This window comes from Dinoponera quadriceps, unplaced genomic scaffold (genome assembly GCF_001313825.1).
Source record: "Dinoponera quadriceps isolate SergipeBrazil2010 unplaced genomic scaffold, ASM131382v1 scaffold46, whole genome shotgun sequence".
NCBI lineage: Eukaryota > Metazoa > Arthropoda > Insecta > Hymenoptera > Formicidae > Dinoponera > Dinoponera quadriceps.
This window is the reverse complement of record NW_014554488.1, coordinates 1,037,290-1,058,244: the sequence shown is the minus strand read 5'-3', so window position 1 is coordinate 1,058,244 and position 20,955 is coordinate 1,037,290. Positions and strand designations below refer to the sequence as shown.

At 32.5% G+C, this 20,955-nt stretch overlaps 3 protein-coding genes across 6 annotated transcripts in view; 2 read left to right on the top strand and 1 right to left on the bottom strand.

The window, feature by feature from the left end:
- The window catches only part of LOC106751492 (protein SGT1 homolog), a 4,925-nt gene extending 2,031 nt beyond the window's left edge, over positions 1–2,894 (top strand). For all 3 annotated transcript variants that reach the window (XM_014632397.1, XM_014632405.1, XM_014632393.1), the window contains 3 exons: positions 655–856; positions 1,434–1,633; positions 2,549–2,894. In XM_014632397.1, the coding sequence (XP_014487883.1) occupies positions 655–856; positions 1,434–1,633; positions 2,549–2,656 (510 nt within the window). In that variant the 3' untranslated portion in view covers positions 2,657–2,894. The remainder of the gene's footprint in view (positions 1–654; positions 857–1,433; positions 1,634–2,548) is intronic.
- A 782-nt stretch (positions 2,895–3,676) lies between these two features.
- On the bottom strand, positions 3,677–5,483 carry LOC106750643 (coiled-coil domain-containing protein 51-like). The gene is made up of 2 exons (XM_014631132.1): positions 5,179–5,483; positions 3,677–4,734 (listed from the first exon to the last, which is right to left on the bottom strand). The coding sequence occupies exons 1-2, from the start codon at positions 5,347–5,349 to the stop codon at positions 3,928–3,930; spliced, it is 978 nt and encodes a 325-aa protein (XP_014486618.1). The 5' UTR covers positions 5,350–5,483; the 3' UTR covers positions 3,677–3,927.
- Positions 5,484–6,369: 886 nt separating this feature from the next.
- Positions 6,370–19,598, top strand: LOC106751405 (UPF0518 protein AAEL005291-like). Of its 2 annotated transcripts, XM_014632297.1 has the most exons (12): positions 6,370–6,750; positions 6,851–7,140; positions 10,145–10,353; positions 10,788–11,039; positions 11,136–11,286; positions 11,383–11,628; positions 12,643–12,810; positions 12,901–14,223; positions 18,346–18,544; positions 18,961–18,972; positions 19,059–19,209; positions 19,290–19,598. In XM_014632297.1, exons 2-12 carry the CDS (start codon positions 6,991–6,993, stop codon positions 19,447–19,449), a joined length of 3,021 nt encoding a protein of 1,006 aa, XP_014487783.1. In that variant the 5' UTR covers positions 6,370–6,750; positions 6,851–6,990; the 3' UTR covers positions 19,450–19,598. The 2 variants fall into 2 exon arrangements, with proteins under 2 accessions (XP_014487783.1, XP_014487788.1); XM_014632302.1 differs by lacking the exon at positions 18,961–18,972.
- Positions 19,599–20,955: the final 1,357 nt, after the last annotated feature.

The following is a 20,955-nucleotide window of genomic DNA, read 5'->3' as shown; positions in this document are numbered from 1 at the left end:
TATTATACAACAGTAAAGGTTTCCTAGATATCCAAATTTCTTATTTTTAATATTCATATTCAGAATATATAACAATAAGATTCTCTTAACTTTATTAATAATAAACATAAATAATTGATTTTTCTCTGATGGAAATATTTTGCTGAAAGTATTATGAAATCAATTAAAAGTGAAATGAAATTATTGATAAATTACTAAATATATATAAAAATGAATCGAACCATAATTATGAAATGCAATGTAATGCTGTAAAATATAAAGAAAGTTAAAGTATCCAACTGAAAAGTTTTCTTGCGCTCGTGACACACCTAAAAGTAATAACAAAAAGTTTTTCCTTTATCTAGCTCATTATTTTCAGTATGTAAAAATTACCAAAATTAAAAGATCTTAAAAACGATAGATAGTTCATTTGAAAGTAGAGACTTCAAGCTTTAAAACCTTCTTTCTAATTTAAATTTTTAAACTCTTGACAATGTTACAGCTATTTAAATCATGCCTATTTTTTTAAGAAGTATTTTCTTAATTGTTATGAGTAATATATATGCCCTTCAGTTAATAGATTAATAATTAAACATTCTCTGTGCGCGTGTATATGTGTGTGTATATGGTGCGCGTATATATATTTAAATTTATGTTAGGCGAATTATTTTTCAGTTGAGTGTATCTGCAAAATTACCATCTGGTAGTGATTACAGTTTAGAATTAGATCTGGCTCATTTAATAATACCTGGACAGTGTTCACACAAAGTATTATCATCTAAAATAGAAATCAAACTAAAGAAACAAAATGGCATTAGATGGAATACACTAGAAGGAAACCTAGTTGAGCAAAACGTAGTACAACCAATACCAACTGGTAAATTGTAAAACTTTTATTCTATATTACTTTATAGCAGAAGCTTGTAACGTTCCATTATTAGCTTCTTATTCATCTATTTTATTTGTAACATAACGTGTCTGTCTCTTCGTATTTAATTGCTCTTATTGTCTCCAATTTTAATTCCCCTATTTTTGTTTTTTCCTCTATAATATGGTATAATGTTCTTCTGTCCAGACTCAATATTCATTGTATATATTTTTTCATTATTCTAATCTTGCTTCATTTTGCTAATCCCAAACTTCTTCCCCATATAATGCTATATTCGTTGCCCAGCATCAAACATCTTCATTCTTCTTCAATGATGTTCCTAAAACTTTTTTCTCCTATGTTTCACATCTTTTTCATCGCTACTGTCACTCTCCTTATTCTCTCCATTACCTGTTTTTCCAAATTCCAAATTCCTTCATACATATCACTCGATATAGAAATAAATATCATGAGTTTTACATAATTACATGTTTTGTATAATTAAACAATTATACCATGTAAAAATGCGCATACTTAGTTTTTAGTTATATTTTTAAGTTTATTTTTAAGTTAAAATCTTTTTAAGAAATACTTCAGGCTAATGATCAAACGCCAAAATATCCAAGTTCCTGTAAGAAATTTAGAGATTGGGATAAGGTAGAGAAGGAGATAGAGAAACAAGAAGCACAAGAAGAGCCAGAAGGAGAGGCAGCTGTAAATGCTCTCTTACAACGAATATATGGTAACGGATCTGATGAAGTAAGACGTGCAATGAACAAATCTTTTGTAAGTAACATATTTTATATTATCAAATGAAATAATAATCAAAATAATCGTGAGAAAAATTGATTCAGCGCAGTATGAATTAAATTTTACCACTGATGTGTTCAAAATAATATTAATTTTTTTATATACACATCTTTCATGTGAAATAAATTCAAGTTTCATAAAGCTTCTCTCAAATCTTTTTAAATATTAACAGCATATTAACCCTTAGCTGACACACATATTTTGAACCCCGATTTTTAACGTTCTCTCTATGGCAGATGACGCTTGACTAAACTACCGTTATAGCACAAACACCTTGGGTCAAGCCTAGACTAATGCTAGGTGACGCCACAGAACTAAATTTGGCGCGCAACTATGAAAAAGCATTCATTATTCAAAAACACTCTGGGGTACTTTTAACCCCGTGTGTCAGCTAAGGGTTAATAAAAATACAATTTACATATATATAATTAGAAGAAGATTGACCGCACCGAAGATAAAATTATTAGAATCAAAGTTAGCACTATTTATACAGGGTGTCTCAAAGTTTTCCCTTCATCCGCAGTATGCAGGTAGAACGGATTAAATTGAATTAATGAGGAATTAATTATTCCGTATGAACAGTAGGCTGGATATATATTGCCGGATGTATAAAAAAAAATGGCTCCAACCGGCGTGCAGTCCTGCGTTACATACCAATCGCTGTTTGTTACGCGCAACATAGTTGCATTCCACCTGTCATGAATTTGACATTTCTTGTATTTAGCGTCTTATTTTTTATGTATTTGATATTACGACACTATCGTGCTGCTTGATACTATTATGATACTATACAGAAACTACTAAATATAAATATTATGTAGAAAATACTACATAAACTATTACATCATTTATAAAAATATCATTTATTTAAATATTCTATTTATTTTACAGGTAGAATCCGGCGGTACTGTTTTGAGTACAAATTGGTCAGAAGTAGGTCAAGGAAAAGTAGAGAAGAAACCACCAGACGGAATGGAATGGAAAACTTGGAACTCATAAAGTCATTCAAATAACAGTTTTTCGTTGTTTCTTGCATGCAATAACACTATTTGATTTAATGCACACTACAAGTATATATACATATAATCTATATAATGTACTTTATTATCAAAGAAACAAATAATCTTGACACTTTCACTATGTTACTCTTAAATAATACTCTTTCTATATATGATAAAATTCGATAAGAATGAATTTATTTCCTGTAATAATTATACATATGTATTCAGCATAATTATAAAATATATATACTCACATTAACTTGTATTTTTCTTTGCTTATATAATAATTTTATATAAAATATGTGTTGTGTGTGTATATATATATGTGTGTGTGTGCACACTCATATATATACATGTATATTAAGTCTTCCGGATACTCACTATGGCTGTCCTTTAATTACATTAGAAGCAAGGAAAATCATGCCAATTTATGTGACGGTACATGTGGAAAAAAAAGAATATAACACACAAAATAACACTTGTGATCGATTCAGCTTCATTTATTGCTTACTCAAGTAAAAGAAGTGTTCAGATCATTTTACAAATATACTGAATCGATAATGTGTCATTTTGTGGGTATATTGTTTTACTTGAACATATAACAAAAGAATTCTTGGCATGTGTTTTTTCACTTCTGGCGTCATCAAACAAGGGCAATTACAGCAAGGGACCAGGAGTTTTAATTAATAACTCAAAAATTTACACGGTTGTTTGCAAAATGGTAAAGGACTTTTCTGTTCAGTTTGATCCGTTCTACCTGTACATGGCCGCTCTGTTAAAACTTTCGAATATCGTGTATGTATGTGTGTAAAACTAAGTGTTCACACATATATTTTACAGTGCATATAAATGATAAAGAAATACAAAACTTTTTTAACACGTTTTCTTTTAGAAAGTATGTATAGCAGATAAATCTTATTATTTTGCAAAAGAAAAGGAACATTTTGTATTTTATCCAACATGTGATTATTTTACAATATTATAATTCTATAAATTTAAAATATAAATACAAGTGCATTTTGCATTTTATCCAACATGTGATTATTTTGCAATATTATAATTCTATAAATTTAAAATAATTATAAATACAAGCATACTTAATAACAATTCATAATAGTTATTTATGCTAAGATATATATATAGTATTTAATAACAAATTTTGCATGAGTATCCATTAAACAAAAGAAATTAAAACTTATGTAAAGTTAATTGTATTTCGCAAAATCATAAATTTTTAATAACGTGTATGAAGAAAGATATATATATTCCTTAATGCGTAAAAATGCTTGTGATATATGATCCACACGCATAAACCCCTCTTGGAATTCCTCCAATTAATGTGTATGCTATGTACTTAGCATTGGTCCAAATATTAGATGTATTATCGTTTTCATTATTTATCTCTTTTTCTATATTTGTATTTATAGTATTTTGTAAAAATTTTGTTTCAAATGAATGGAAACTTCTTTGGAGATCGCTTAGTTGATCTCTGTTTGTATGAATTAAGGATTCATTTTTTTCTTGTGCTTCATATATAGCATTTTTAATATCCAATATCTTCCGGTTGTTAAGTATTATTGAACCAATTAATGATACTACTGCTGCTACCACTGATGCGATAATAGACAAATATTTGTATTTTTGTGCATTCATATTTTGGCTATCATGATATTCTTTAATAGCTGTAGCTAATTGTGTAAATTTATCTTTTTCTTCTTTTTCCAATAATTCGAGCATATTAATGATTTTATTTTGTTCTTGTAAATTTTTATTTTCTACCATAGTTAAACGCACATACTTGGGATCATCCCGTTTAGTCTGTATTAATTCACTATAAACTTCTTGCAATTTAAATGTATTATCTGTCATTTTTTTATTTAAAGTCCTTCTGTTATCTTGACATTCAAACAATTTATCTTGAAGAATGATTACTTGCTGTTTAGCTGTTTCAACAGCATCCAATCCTGTCAACTGATGATACCACCTCCACCACTTATCAATTATTTTTGGCAATGGTGTGCTTGGTTCTAATGATTTCACACTTAAATTTTGTATGATACTGGTCTGGTTAAGCTTCTGCAACATAAAAATAAATAATTACATATAACAATTCTCATATTGTATATACAAAGTCCTCCAGAAACCAATGTTTTCCTAAATTTTTTGTATTAAATTTTTTCCTTAATAAAAATATAGCAATTAAAACTTTTGATTAATTAAATTTTAAAAATAACATTCCTGCTAACACAGTTCAATTGCTATTATCTGATTAAGAAATTAAAAAATAAAATCCATTAGACCATGTGAAAATCACAATATCATTATACAAACTTACAATCAAATTCTTACAAAAAAGTGACAAACATAAGACTGTAACTTAACTTTGGATAAGAAAATTATATTCATTATAAAATTCAATTATTTTGTTACAATACAGAAATAAAAAAAATTTCGTCTAATATTTTTATTTAAAATATCTTGACAGGTTTTTTAAAATTACCTTGCTTATATATTACTAACCTTCGTAAAAAAATTATATTTCTCTACGATACTGTTTTGTTCATTAAAAAATTTGCTGTGTGGTATCTCCGAAACATTTTTGGTAAGTCCCTTTACATTGTGAAACATCCAATACTTTTCCACTTGGCCTTTCACCAAATTAACCAATCTTCGATAGTGTTCTGTCATCATATGAAATACAGAAACTAATAAAGTAACCTAAACGATAAAATCAAAAAGTCACACGTTGACAACATTCCCCTGAACCAGCAGAAATCTTTCTCTCTACCTATCTGCCTCTCTTAGGCCGGTATTTATAGTCGGATTTTATATTTAAGACCATCTTAAGTTTATCTTCAGATATCCCATAGCCAATGAAATGATCCATACATCTTCACATGAACTTAAGACGGTCTTATATATAAGTCCTTAGGCCAGTACATAGTCGGGTCGTATATATAAAACCTTCTTAAGTTTATCTCCATATTCTATACGATTTATTTTATTGGCTAAGAAGCATCTGAAGATAAGATATTCTTAAATATAAAATCTGACTATGAATACCGGCCACATAGTCAGACCTTGGGCTTGTTCTATAATACACCGTATAGGTTGGGACGCTGCCGATGGTCCAATGAGAAAATTAATTCTTCGAAAAAGAATTTTCCTCATTAGACCATCGGCTGACATCCGATGATATGATATTGTAAAACAGACCTAATATGAGCTTTAGAAAGCTAGTTACAATATTATGATGAATGAACGCAGCGGGCGTCTAATGGAACGGCATGATTTGGGCGTTGCGAGCATGTAGCGAAATGCACTTAAAGCAAGATTATGAACGAGGAGTAGGTGAAAATTCATACAATTTCTTAATAGCAGAAAAGCAGCAACCAATCAGAACTCGTGCTGGTAGCCGACAGTTTCTGCTCTATCTACTGCTTACTATCAGTGCGAGTTCTGATTCGCTGCTGCTTTTCTGCTTTTTTCAAGAGGTTTGTCGAGTTACTTGCACTTTTAACATTTTTGCATCTAATGCCCGTTGCACACCGAATGCAATGAGCGATATCCAATGACAGCTCTTCTTTTTAAAGAAAGACCAATGTGCAACGTGCGTTAGGTATAAAAGTGTCAAAAGTGCAAGCAATACGAACAAACCTAAGGTGTGTGAATTCTCCCTGACGCCTTCTGCACACAGAAATGCTTGCTGCGTGACAAAAAGCGACGATAAACTTTTAGTTTTTTGTGGAAAAACTGCACGTTGATTGGCTACCGCGTCACTTCTTGTTGCGTTTCCGCGTCCTGTGCGCCATTACGGCAATTCATGTGCCCAATCTGGCAACCCTGGTTTGGATTTACTTTTGTAGAGAGCGCTCCGAAAAGAAAGTCCCAACAACGCCATATGGTTTGGTCACATTCAGGCTTCTCTTTGATGGTTGATATGTAAAAAACGTATTAAAGACGCAAAGAGCTATAAGAAGTGTGGAAAACAGTGACGTATACGCATGACGCGGCTATAAACAGAAGTTGACTATTGATAATTGTCAAGTGGGCGATAACATGGCTTTCATGCGCACATCAGTTACTTTATATGTAAGAACTAGTGAATCGCCCAATAGATGTGATTCGTATTATTTCATTCTTTTGTCGCTTATGTGAATTATTAACGCGTTAAATTAGATAATTTTTACAGCAAAGTATGAGCCAAGTTATATTGTAGCAGATGTGTGTGAGAAGAGTCTTGGAAAACAATGCAAAGCAGTGAGACTTAGAACATAACAATTTTTTATAGTGACTGCATTGTTATAAAAGACGTACGTAGTGCAATAAAAAATGAGTTGGTTGCGGAACAGTCCGCTGCAAACAAGCTTCAGCAAGCAGCGATCCAGAGATTCGCCTCCGAAAGATGCTGATCCGTCTGCATGTTACGACAGCTTCTGCAAGCATTGGCAACAGACTTATGAAATTATCCTATATTCTTTTGTAAGAACAATTCCTTTTTCATAAATGGAACATATCAATTTTGTTGAAAGTTAAATATTCTGTTAAATATTGTATTTTCTGCATGTCATAAAAAGTTGACTATGTTTACATAACAGTCGAAGACTGTTAAGAAGTAACCATATTTTATGACTTTGTTTATACAAAGTGGCCACGTTCAACAGAATATTTATTTTGCAACTGTCAGAAGATTGCTAAGATTGGATTATTCTTTTAGATCTAAAAGAATAATCCGGTCACAGCACAGAAAACTTCCAACAGTTGTAAAATAAATGTCCTACTAAACACAGCCAATGTTAACATGGTTTAGTAACAACCGTAGTTAATAAGCTCTTAAGAATTAAATCAAAATATATTTTTACGTCTAAAAGAATATACCAATTGGATGCTAGAATTTACCAACTATAGCTATTACTAAATCAGATTAACACTGCTGTATAAACATAGTTTATGTTTACATGAATAACAAAATTGATTTGACAATTTCTGTTATTGTAACTATTAGTATTACATATGCTATATAAGCAATAATGTTATACAGGATGTTGGATGCAAGTCATATCATCCATCATATATCTGTAGTTTAGGTCAATGTAAATAAAAAATCTCCCAACAATTTGCAAACAACCACGCAAAATTTCGAGTTATTAATTATTGAAAATGGCCATGTTTAGAGGCTTGTTTAATTAATAACTCAAAAATTTGTGCGACTATTTGCAAAATGATTGAGGAATTTTTTGTTTAATATGATCTGATCTATAAATATATGACAGCTATTGTAGCGATAGACATCAGTATATTGAACCTTGAACCTCGGACCTTAAACCTACCGCTAGTTACAACAGTCGCCATGTAGAATAACTTATTTCGGAACAGATTTGAAAAAAAAGTGCTGTACCTTTTACATAAAGCCTTCTAAAATAAATCTAATATATGCTGCTTAAAGGGTCATCTTTTACCTACAAACTAGGCATAAGTTAATGTTTGAAGGAGGCTTTGTTTTGAAATAGCAGGCAATCAATTGAAGCACTGCATTTTTTCAAATTAGATTCAACTTGCACCTAATTTGAGATAGCTGAGTTCTAACCTGTGGCTTACGTACGATACCTAGGAAAAGTTGTGGTGGAAATAACATTACTCCCATTCTTCAAGACTATGGGAGAAATTAGAAATGTTCCAAATTAGGTTCACGTATCTATTTCGGAACAAAACTTTCCGTGCAAAACTGATCAGTAGAAAGTTTAAATTTATATATAACATCAAATCAAAGAAAAAAAAAACCCTTAAACCCAAAACAAACAAGATTTAAGAAAATGTTAGGCAAAAATTATATACAAAAAGATATTATAGCCGATATTCATAGACGGATCTTATATTTAAGGTCGTCTGAAGTTTATCTTCAGATACTGTACGGCTTATTTCATTGGCTACAATGTATCGAAAAGTAGAATAAAAAGTATGTTTAAAAGATCTAAGATGACTCGACCTGAACCTAAGGACAGCATGCCAAAATCAACCAAAGTCATCATTTTATCTTAATTTCAAACATAATTATTTTAAGATAATGGGTTGGTTTATTTATTAACTTCTGAGTTAACTCATAACTCAGAAAGTACTTAGTGAAAAAATACTTTATTACAGTATTTTGAAAAAGTCTTGAAGTCAGCTACAAAAATGTGAAATAAAAATAGAGGTTTCTATTTTTTAAAAATTTTAATTGATGACTTGGAATTAATGACTTTGACCTGAGCTTGAAAAGGTCACTCAAGTCCATATTTTCATCATATGTTCCCCTCCAAGCCATGCAACTTTTGTCTCGAAAATTTTGGTCTGTGATGAGTTACAGAAAAGATATTAAAATGCATTATTTAACATAGGATATCTTGAATATATTTTTGCATTATAAAGAATTTGAATATTTAAACATGTATTTTCTGACTATTTATCCTGAAACAAAACCACATTAAAATTCTTTGTTCCCCTCGATGAAACCTACAATTTAACAAAAAAAAAAAAATGGAGTCGATCGGACGACGTCGAAATTTTGACTAATTGGTTTAAAACGAATGTGCAACAAAACGGCGGGCTATCTGCATCTGGCATTCTAAGGTTTTAATATTCAACGAACCCTACATTTTAAGCCTACTCTTGTCCAAAAAGCGCGTTTTCATTTTTGGCCCCCTCCTTGTAAGACATACGAATAAGTACCATCGTATTATCATTTGTTTGCACAAAACTCTGAAATTGTCAGCGAGAAATTTTTGTCGGGGTTATTGAATGCACATGTTTGGGAGAACTTCCAGACTTTCGTTTTCAATTTTTTTTTCTAACTTTTTTTTTTTTTTAACTGTAACATTTCATAGAGTAAAACTACTGTCATTTGTTTACACAAGCCATCGTGGCTTCCAAGATTTGATTCTTAATTATTTTTTTTTTATTTTTCTCAAGTTATTTTTTTTTAATTTTTGACATTACACAAAATTTAAAGATGGTATAATTTCGTGGCATAAGATGCTAATATTTCTCTTTAATAATATGAGATTTCAATGTTTTTTTAATTTTTTTCGTTTTTCTTATTTATTTATGTTGATATTATCACTTTTAATTCGGTTTTATTGTTTTTTGCATATTTTTGTTTTTTTGTTTATTTTGGGATAGAACGTGACAAGAATTATTTTTAATTTTCGCCCGAAAATCGTTCCAAACTTTTCACCACATCTATTTTAAATATTATTTTATCTTTTCTAATTTTATAAAAATATTTTACTATTAAATATAAATGCTTTAAATAGCATCTAATTGTACACTCAAATAATATCTGAGAAATATATAATCTTATTTCTAAGTTTTAAGAACAGAAATTATCCATCATTAAATGTTGATATACAAAAGTTTCCAACTTAGAAAAATTAAAACAAACTTAATCTGTCTTTTAATAATTCAAATAAATTATGTCCAGTAAATGATCAATTTGCACATTTTTCAGCCTCCTAAAGGGATACCTAGTCAAGATGATGTACTTGGAGTTGTTAATCATATTGATCAAATGGTGACATTGTTAATGCTAGAACGGGATTTGAGTTCACACAATCACTACCGACAAGGCAATACTGCAACGCATTCTCCATGCTTGGAACATTTATTAAGTGAAAATTTACTTGTTAAGCTTTATGATTGGAGTTTGCATACAGGAAGGTATACTTTTATTTTTATAACATTTATATATATTTATATCATAAGTATTTCTAATACAGTTATGCATAACTTTACTCGAGTTCGAAAATTAACAATCCTATTGCACGCGGACCGATTCCGCGGGTAACACTAATATCAGCATTATGTATGGATACCTGTATCATACGACTATTCGCATCACACGAATTCTATGTATATCAGAACTAGAATTCCCAAAAATTAACGAAATAATAAATTATTTACAATTACAATTTTATATTTACGATTTCAGTATAATCCGTACGATGCGGGTACCCGTATGATGTCGTATCATACAGGTATCCATAGAATCGGTCCTGACCTACGGCTATTGCTCGGGCATTCCGAGCTCTAAATTTTACCAGTATATTGTAACAGCAACATTATCATAATACTATGAATAATTTCCATTACAGATTCAATAATGCCGTAAGATTGGAACAGATAAAACTTTACGAATTACTAGTCTCACACAGTGGCACTCTTCTCGCACACGAATCAGTTACGAGGCCACTTCTACGGTTATTAGAAGAATGTGCGAATGACATTATGCCATTAGAGGTAGAAAAGAAATTAGTAGTATTATTAAATCAGTTATGTGTAGCCTTGATGCAAAATATGGCTTTACTTGACTTGTTTTTTCATCCTACCGCACCTGGGAAAAATAAGTAAGAATTTATTGTAACAAAATAGATATTTTATATAAATCTCTTTACCGAAAGTAAAGAGTAAAGTTACTAAATATATATAATATTGACTTTCAGATTCATTATATTCAATCTATTGATACCTCATGTTCATAGAGAGGGTGGTGTTGGTCAGCAAGCGCGCGACGCTATGTTATTGTGCATGTCACTCTCAAAAAAAAATGACGAAGTGGGATTATACATCGCTGATCATTCTAATATATGTCCTGTAAGTAATACAGTCACTGCGTCGCTCTGAATTGAAATACATTTGCAGAAATATTGAAACATTTGTATAGTAAGGGTCTTATTTGTATTTACTTAGGTATTAGCTACAGGCTTGAGTGGCCTTTATTCTTTACTTCCACGAAAACTTGACATTGAGACAGATGATTGGTATCAATTGACACCAGACGACGTGAATGATTTACCTGCGCTTATGCAACTCATGAATTCTTTGGAGTTTTGCAATGCAGTCGCGCAGGTAGCGCATCCAATGATACAGAAACAGTTACTTGAATTTTTATATCAAGGTTTTTTGGTACCTGTGATGGGTCCAGCATTATTACAAGTAAGTATTCATTTAATGAAGGAATAGTTATATAAAAAGATTTCTCGATATCAATATTTCGTGTGAATTAGTATCCAAACTAGTGGAAACTTATGAGCTATCGAGAGCTTAGATTTTATTTTTAATAGTTCTGTTGTTCGCTGATAAGTGAAATAAGATAAAGATTTTTTTATCTTATTTAAAATAAGATAATATAAACTCGGATCTACATCTCAGACGCCTATCGCACTGCTACACACTGCTTTGAATTTTGATTGTGCTACTCTGGTCTATATATGACGCTGAAATCTTTTTTCTTATAAACTGGAATCCATCTTTCTTTATACATATCCACAGAGTTCGTTCTATCATTTCCTGTTGCGTTCATTCGCTCATATTGTTTAATTAGTTTCCCAGTTACTATTGCAAAACTACAATATGGTACATAATTTTCCTACTTAGTTTGACTTGTTCTATTTGTTTCTACACGAATGCTATGTCAAAAAGTATCGGACACCTTGCTGTATATGTATGGAGTTGGGTGAAAATCTTCCAGGACGGTTGAAACGATGCATTTATATTTATATACACTTATATTTATCTTTCAACGTAGTCTCCTCTAAGGTCGATACATCTAGACTACTACTTTTCAAGACCTTTCGTTCCTTTAGTAAAGTAAGATTTTTCCGATGTTATTTGAAAAGTTACAAAGTACCTATGTGCAACCGTTATTCAATAGAATTTGTTCTTCAATAATTCCTAGAAGTTTACATCTCCCATTAGACATCGGCTGTGTTTCAAACAGTATCGAGAAAAAAGCGTTTAAGTCACGTTGAATCCGAATATAGCAGTGGAGTGCCGGTCAATTAACATTAAATGAAAATTTATTTTATTCAGTACTGGAAAGAAATGTATAAACTATTAACGGTATTATAGAATATTTTGTGTTAAATTACTAAAGAAGAATTTGTCTACAAAACTTGATCTCACATATTATTTGTAATTTTACTTACAATTATTTCAAAATATTTACAGACAACTGTGGAAGAATTGGTTGCAGCAACAGCTTATTTTGATTTGTTTCTTCGATCTGTAACCGATCCTGGCTTGTTACGGTCACTTGTTAGATTCCTACTTGAAGATAATTATGACGACTGTAGAATACTGGACAGTCTGATACAGAGGATTTCTTCTCGATCAAGGGTAAACTATAAAGTGTCCTTTTTTTTTATTACTTTTTAAAGAACATCTTCAGAACAAACTTGTTCTTAATATTTCATTTCTCCAATTTAGTTATGTATAGTAACTCTGGCATTGTTTGAAACTCTGGTTAATTTAAACTGTGAAGACGTTATGCTGGAATTATGCTTGGGTGCGTTAAATCCGTGTTCACATGTAATGCTTTCCCAACGTAGTCGATTGAGAGATGTAGATCCCTTTGGACGTGCAGCGGAGAAATTTTTATTCTTGACACCACGTTGTTGTTGTTCCATATTTATATCGTCGGACTCGCACACAAACTCATTACCTGTCACTGTGTCATGTACGTATGACAAATATGGGAATACTATGTCTGACTCGATGAAATCATTACCAGCATCAATAAATTATGGTACTAGATTAACGGACAGCTTGTATGGAAATTATCATGCGTACCTTTGCGATGCAAGACAAAAGATCAGAGCTTGCCGGATTGCATGTTCTAATTGGTCTTGCCGATACGACGGTAATTTACCAGCAAATAGCAATACTAGCAGTATAACTACATTGATAGACGAAAATATTATACCTGATCATCAATCGCAACAGAAAGAAACAGAAGAATCGAAAACATTGCTGCTAGAAACAATGAAGAATACAATAAGTTTGTGTGAGAATGAGAAAGGTTCGCAGATGGATAGTATATTGCTTAATATTCAGTCTTTATTGTCAGAAGGCAAAGATTTCAATAGTAACGAGCATAATATTAAAAACGAATTGAACGCGAATATTGCATTATCTCTGGACGAACAAGTACAATTAGATGCTGATATCGCCGAATTGTTCAACGAAGATATTGGAATGACAGAATATACAAAAAAAATTTGTTTAGATAAAAAAGAATCAGATAATTGTATAGACGAATTGACCACGGCTATGAATTCGCTTATGTCGCTAGGAGAGAGTAGTGGTTACGAGAGTTTTGCATTAAAAGGATCAGCGGAGTCAACACCGAACAATGAGCCGAACGAAGATCGTATGAATGAACACGAAGATATTCATATATCAGTTAGAAAGAAGTTCTCTTCTCCGTTAATTCGAAAGGAGCTTAATAATCATGTTTTCTGTGATGCCGTAGAATCAAATTCTTCAACAACTACGGAAACATTACCAAATAATAAATCAAATAAAGATATTTCGTATCGACAAGATGTTTTTAACGGACAGCCAAATGTTGGTATATTTTTAGATGTGGTTTTACGGAAGCTCGAATGCATGACAAGCAATAACTTGTATGTTAATTTACATCTCACTGGTCTTATCAGCAGACTAGCAATATATCCACAACCATTGTTACAATCTTTTCTGTTGAATCATTCTCTTGTATTCCAGCCTAGCATCAGATCTTTATTTCAGGTACATATCTGTCAAAAAACCAAGTTCTAATTATATATATATATATATATGTGTGTGTGTGTATAATTCATTGATTGTATAACTTATTACTATATGTATTATTCACTAATACACACACGCGCACACACAAATTAGGTGGCTCATCAATATTTATCACAAAATATATCCGTTATTTTTACGAATAGAATATAATGTTTGAGAGTGGGATTGTTTAATTCGAAAAAAATGCATATTATAATTATCATAAGTGGGCAAATTAATTCGGTGCTTTTTTGAAGAAATTAAGCTTTTATTTACGAAAAAATATTAAACATGTCATCTTCGAAATATTCGCCATCATTTTCTATTATTTTTCTCCATCCATCGGACAGTTGACGAATTCCCTCTCGAAAAAAAAAAAAAGACGGCGGATTTGAGTCGATAAAATCGATGCATTTTCGGTCCTCTTCTACACTTTCAAAGTGTGTATCGGCCAAGTGGTGTTTGAGTGATTGGAATAGAAAGTAATCAAAAAAGGCTAGGTCCGATGAGATACCTATGGCCTCTACTATCTCGCGTAATTTTACTTGCCTGGCGGGCAAAACCATATCATAGACTTAATCGATAGTTCCTAGCGTGACAGCTATTTTCGGACCTGGTGCATCTTTGATGTTTGTTCTGCCACGTTTGAATTCGTTTACCCAAAGTCGAACGATTTTATAGGAAGGACATGAGTCACCGAATGTAGGAAAAATCCTTTCATGGATTTCTTTCGCTATTTTACCTTCCAAAAAAAAAAGGATTAAATCATACCTCGAATTCCAATTTTATCCATTTTACACTACCGCTCGATACGCTTGTATTGAAACAATTGTCAAACAAAGAAATAATAGCAGAATGACTTGAAACTTGTGAGTTATTATAAAAAAAGGAAAGTATATGACCACATATACAGTTATTGCTCATGCCTCGAGTATGATTGCCCGAACCAAGTTACTCTTCAAACCATCTTTGTAGATATTTGATCGAAAGAAAGTTCTCCAAACAACGATAAAATATCCGATGATTTTTTTGCTTTTCACCGAAAAACAAAGCTTTTTCTATCCGAAACGAGGAATTGTAGTAATGTTTTACATTTGGATTTTGTAGTGTCAAAAATTGGTATTAAACACACCACTTCCAAGTAGTGTATCGATAGAGCGATTATTCAACGTTGGATGCATGCTTCATATTAACAATACACAGAGGATGCCTTCACGGCGGTATAATGGAGCATTAACTCCTACTAAAAGTTAATAAGAAACTTTAGTAAAATACGGGTTCATTTATCTAACCAAAAATCTTTAGAAATGCAACTTTTTATCCTTAACTTATCTTTAACAAATGTATCTTTAACAAATAGACATACGCTTTGACTTATATCAAATAAAATAACGAAAATATTAACGATTCGTTACTTTTTAAGTAACGATAACAAGTTATTTTTTTAAATTAGCATCAATAACAGGAACGAGTTTTTTTTTAATCGGTAACGAGTAACAATAATTTGTTACTTTTAAAATATAATTTTTCCAACCCTGAAACCCCATAGAGTATTTTTTTAAGCATACTCTGTACCGCAAGTTGTATGTCGATATCATTAATAGTTCAGGCGGTATGTTGTCAACGCGATTGTAAAAAATTGATTTCGAGAAAAATAGGTTTAAAATTTTACTTTTTCTTATCTACTAAAGATAAGATTCAGATTAAAATAGGAAACGTTTTTTAAACGTATTTTAATCTTAATCTTTAGTCAGATATTTCCGGACCATAGAAGAAGTTTTCTTCAGCAATGGAATCTCCCTCTTGCTTGAAGAATCCTCAGTACGGCTACTTGAAGCATCATGGGTAGCATGTTGCATGTGACGTTCTACACAATACATACGATGTATATCTTTCTCTTCACAATATTTTTGAAAGTTATCTCCAATATTAATATTCAAAAGCTTGGAAATTTGGGCTTTGTAGCCTTTATAAACATCGTAAAATATAATGGTGGCGATGTCAGCTGCAATTTGTACAATTGAAGTACCGCTAAATAATGCCTTTGGAGCTGTTTTCCATATAAATGGCATTCAAGCTTTCGTTGGTACTTTGATTGAAATCACCCAAACATCGTTCCAGCAGATCTTCTTTGCTCAAATCTTTATAAACTGACTTAACTCTGTCAAAAAAATCAGGAAATTTCTTCTTACACACATACTTTTCCAGTTCATTTCTTGCTTTTGCTATGTACACTACGATTCTTCTCTTTCTAGACAAAAGAGGTACTGAGAATTTTTATCGGTTGAACTTTTATGATGAAAAGTGGCCCAAATAGCATTATACATTTTTTTTTTTAATATTTTTTAATAGAGTCGTTATTTTTACGCTATTATAAGCTGTTAATTTCTCAATTATTTTTCCGGTAAGTTTTTCATTCCCACCGAGACTGGACAATATGACTGTATTATTATTAAACAACTTTGAGAGCATTTTCTGCTACTTTCGACACTTTGTTAATATTTTCTTAGCACTATAAATTTCGTATTTTAGCCTTCGTAGGCCCATTTCTTAATTCGTTTAGTTGTACATCTAGGGGTTTTGCATATTCTACGAGAGCAGTCCGATAAGTACTTAGCCTACAAAAGAAAAACGAAAATTTTGGAAAAGTGGCGATTTATTTCTCAACATAGTCTCCTTTTAGTTCGATACACTTGATCCAGCGATGTTCCAACTTCTTTAACCCATCTGAAAAATACTTTTTCTCGAAGTCTGCAAAGTAGGCCTCCGTGGCGGCGATGACCTCCTCATTCGGCCAAATTGGTCGAATTGGACTACGAACTACTGCCCCATCCACCATATTCTCCAGATTTGGCCCCGTGCGACTTTTTTTTTGTTTCCAAACTTGAAAAAGTCACTTGCCGGGCAGAAATTTGAGTCGAATGAGGAGGTCATCGCCGCCACGAAGGCCTTTGCAGACTTCGAGAAAACGTATTTTTCAGATGGGTTAAAGAAGTTGGAGCATCGCTGGGTCAAGTGTATCGATCTAAAAGGAGACTATGTTGAGAAATAAATCGCCACTTTTCCAAAATTTTCGTTTTTCTTTTGTAGGCTAAGTACTTATCGAACCGCTTTCGTATTTAATTTCCTTGTTAGTCAATTTCTAAGAACGCTTTCTAATCCATTTTACATTTTTAATTTTTCAAATATCTTCATAATTATTTGTTTAATTGCTCAATACCCGTAATATTATATAAAATCGCAATATATAATAGACCGTGAAGCATCTTCGAGCCCGAAATCGCACAAACCATCAACTGATTATTTGATTTGACATAGCATCCTCTCCGTAAACGTTGCAAATTTCATGGGTAGTCTTTATCACGATATTTCCTTTCCGAAAGTAAAAAAGCATAACATTGTGCAAATGAAACTTTTGGCTGTACATTTTCGTGTTCGCGCCATCCAACATCGCCTGTTCCATTTGTCAACACCAGACCCGTATTTGAAAAGGCAAAACGCCTTTTCCCAAACGAGCCTATCAACCTCGGCCCACGCACTGCCGAGCAAACTAATTCCAAGCGCGATAAATGGCACGGATTCTCGGAATTTTTCGGATCTAATGTACTTCATCTTACTTATTAGGTTTTCATTAGTTTTCCATTTAACTTCGTTTAGTATCAAAATATTTTATTTGTATATTTCTTATTAATTATGGGTATTTTTAACTATAAAATATAATAAATATAGTAAAAGATACAAATAATATACATCAGTAATATACGCATATTTGACAAATAGTTGAAGCCATTTTTCTCGCAAACAAATTTTATATGAAAATATTTTACATTTTCGATTTATTTTTGCATATAAAATATTTATCTTTTCGGTTGCACCACTGGTTACAGAGCATTCTATGTATGCATTCGCGCTTATGTGTGTGTGCGTGCGTGTCACATATATAATTAATAAATAAATATAAGTATATATATATATATATATACTTATTTATTTAGAAGCAGATATTTTTCTTAAAAGGATATTACTATTATTACTGTATAAATTTGTTGCTTGTATTATAAATTCAAGTATCACACTTTGACAAAATGACTTCTATTTCAGGTGCTTGCATCGTTAAAGCACAAAATAGACCATTTTCTTTCAAAATATGACAATGTGGATTTATTGGTTGAACAAGCAAGATTATTTTTGATTAATCGGGAAGATAAATTAGTAAATGCAAGGAAAAATGTATTACAGGCTGCCGCTCAATCTTCATCTGCTAAAAAGCATTCTCTAACCGGTGAATCATTCATGAGAGGTATCATTCATTTCACAAGTATATTTCACAGCAATTCGACTGGAGAGGATACACTAGTACACACCAATGTCCACTAAACTAGTATTCATAATCCATTTTTATATTTAAAATCGTCTTAAGTTCATCTACAGATGCTATTGTCAGATGTACGGATCTATCAGATGTGCAAATCGTTTCATTAGCTACAGAACATTTGAAAATAAACTTCAAATGATCTTAAATATAAAAAAGGACTATGATATTGGCTTTAGTGCGTTCTAATGGATCTTGGACTGGGGTAGCATCCAGTCGACATCGCAGAAGTTTGTATATTATGTTTCTATTATAATTTAAGAACACGTGCACACATATATATATTACATTTAGTTGAGTTATATTAATTAAATTTTTTCAAATTATGCTGTGTACGTGGGAAGTATTTAAAAGACGTATGTATTACAATACAAAATATTTTTACACATAATGTACATGTGTATACTTTATAAATTGTGTCTAAAAACATTAATGTTTGCAGGGGAATTAAAAAGGAGAAGCTTAACATCATCATTTACACAAATGTTCAGACGATCAAGTGGTATCTTAGGCCCGAGCAGCTTAGTAAGCTCTATCAGTCAGCCGTCTAGTATATCAGAGGACCAACTTCAAATTGTTGGGTCTGGATATAAGTGAGTCACTTAAATCACCGTCGTTATACGGAAAATGTGAAGATATTGCTATAACATTAAATTTTTTTCTTCTCTAATAGATATACTAAAACATCGTGGGAATCACCAAACGAAGTGAGCCCAGTGCAAAATGTAGTTCTTTGCGCTATTATATTAGACGAGTGGCTTAAAGAGCTTGCAGCAATTACTCAAGAACACGCAATTATGTCTCTCACAGATAGTATTAGATTTAAAATTTAACATATAAGTTGGTGAGAAACTTAAATTGTAAAGAAACAATATAATAATTCCTATAATTAGGTTTGTTTTCTTGACAGAATTATAATTTATCGTTGTATTATATTGTAATTACATGACATGTAATAAAAGAAATTAAAACTACAATAAAGAAAAACCATGTTCATATAAATCTTATCACATTTCATTTCAATTAAATTAAAACCAATCAATTGAAAGCAATAAAAAAATTCAATGCATATTTTAGCAATAAAAAGAGGAAGAAGAAGAGAAAGGTGTATCGAAGTATGAAAGTTGGATAACTTAAAAGAGCAATATCTGGCAAGCGAAAGGTTCAATTTTTGATCCACTTCTCTCACACTCCTGATTTCTCCCTATTCTTATATATTTATTCAAAAAATTTTATAACCGATTTCTACAAACGTTTCTTATGAGATAAAGCTACATTCAAAAAAACATTAAATATAATGTTTCACGAAAAAAACTATTTGAGAAATCATCATGAAAATAAAATTTGAAAATATGATGAACAATACGCAACAGCAATAAATTATATGCAAATGAAAAATTGAATAAAAAATAATAACAAAAACAGCAAAAATAACAACGTCCACATAATATTAAATATTTTCTGTATATATAATACATAAATATGTGGCGGTCGAGCCTCGCCCGCCGTCACCGGCGGCGCCACCGTCTAGAGCGGCTTCGCGTATGAGGAAGCAAGTTCTGCAACTGCACCCGGTCTTCTGATCGGCGCCAGTGCCACCCGGTTTTTCCGGCGCGTCGCGCGCACCACCGGAACACGAAAGTGTCACGCGACCCCGCCGGCCAACCACGCGTTCCGTAGCGCGATCGCGTTTTGTTTTCGAAAACGTCCCGGCGGTCGTGCCAGGATCCCGGCTCGCTCTCTTCTCTCTCGGGCTCTGGACAACACTTTCGTGCTCGTGAGTACTCCCCGGTGTTCACCTTTGTGCGTTCCGCCTCCCGCGATTCCGCATCAACTTAGTGCCCGCGAGCGCGAGTGACATCCCCGGTGCCGCGCGTCGTCCTCGTGACGCCTTTCATCGCCGTTCGCTCTCGCGACCATCGCGATCATCACCCTGGCGACGTCTTGCGCGGCCTGCGTTTCGTATCTCTCTCCGCGTGAGAGAACGAGCCGGCTCTGCGTCATAGCGAGCCGAGCTCCCACTGTAAATAGCGTTCCGATTTCTGCGTCCCGCGCAGCGGCCATTTTTGTTCTCGCGCGACCATCTCGTTCTGCGTTGCGGCCATTTTGTTCTCGCGTGACCACAGCGTTCGGCGTCGCGGCCACTTCTACGCCGCTTTCCATAGTTTTAGCTCATCATTATCATTTGTTACGTTTACGAGTTTGTACTTATCTAGAAAATACAGTTGCATGTGAGTAGTCATAAGGACTCCGCTTTATTAGCGCTCACCCACAGGGCTACCCGTACTGGAGACCTTTCTCTCCTCTTCATTCTTTCAGCACGCGCGGTGGCCATAGGC

Excerpts from the sequence above, each read along its gene's own strand:
- LOC106751405 (XM_014632297.1), top strand. The coding sequence starts at position 6,991 with ATGAGTTGGTTGCGGAACAGTCCGCTGCAAACAAGCTTCAGCAAGCAG. Across the intron at positions 7,141-10,144 it reads AAATTATCCTATATTCTTTT|CCTCCTAAAGGGATACCTAG; the intron begins GTAAGAACAATT and ends CACATTTTTCAG. Across the intron at positions 11,040-11,135 it reads ACCGCACCTGGGAAAAATAA|ATTCATTATATTCAATCTAT; the intron begins GTAAGAATTTAT and ends ATTGACTTTCAG.
- LOC106750643 (XM_014631132.1), bottom strand. The coding sequence starts at position 5,349 with ATGATGACAGAACACTATCGAAGATTGGTTAATTTGGTGAAAGGCCAA. Across the intron at positions 4,735-5,178 it reads AATATAATTTTTTTACGAAG|AAGCTTAACCAGACCAGTAT; the intron begins GTTAGTAATATA and ends TTTATGTTGCAG.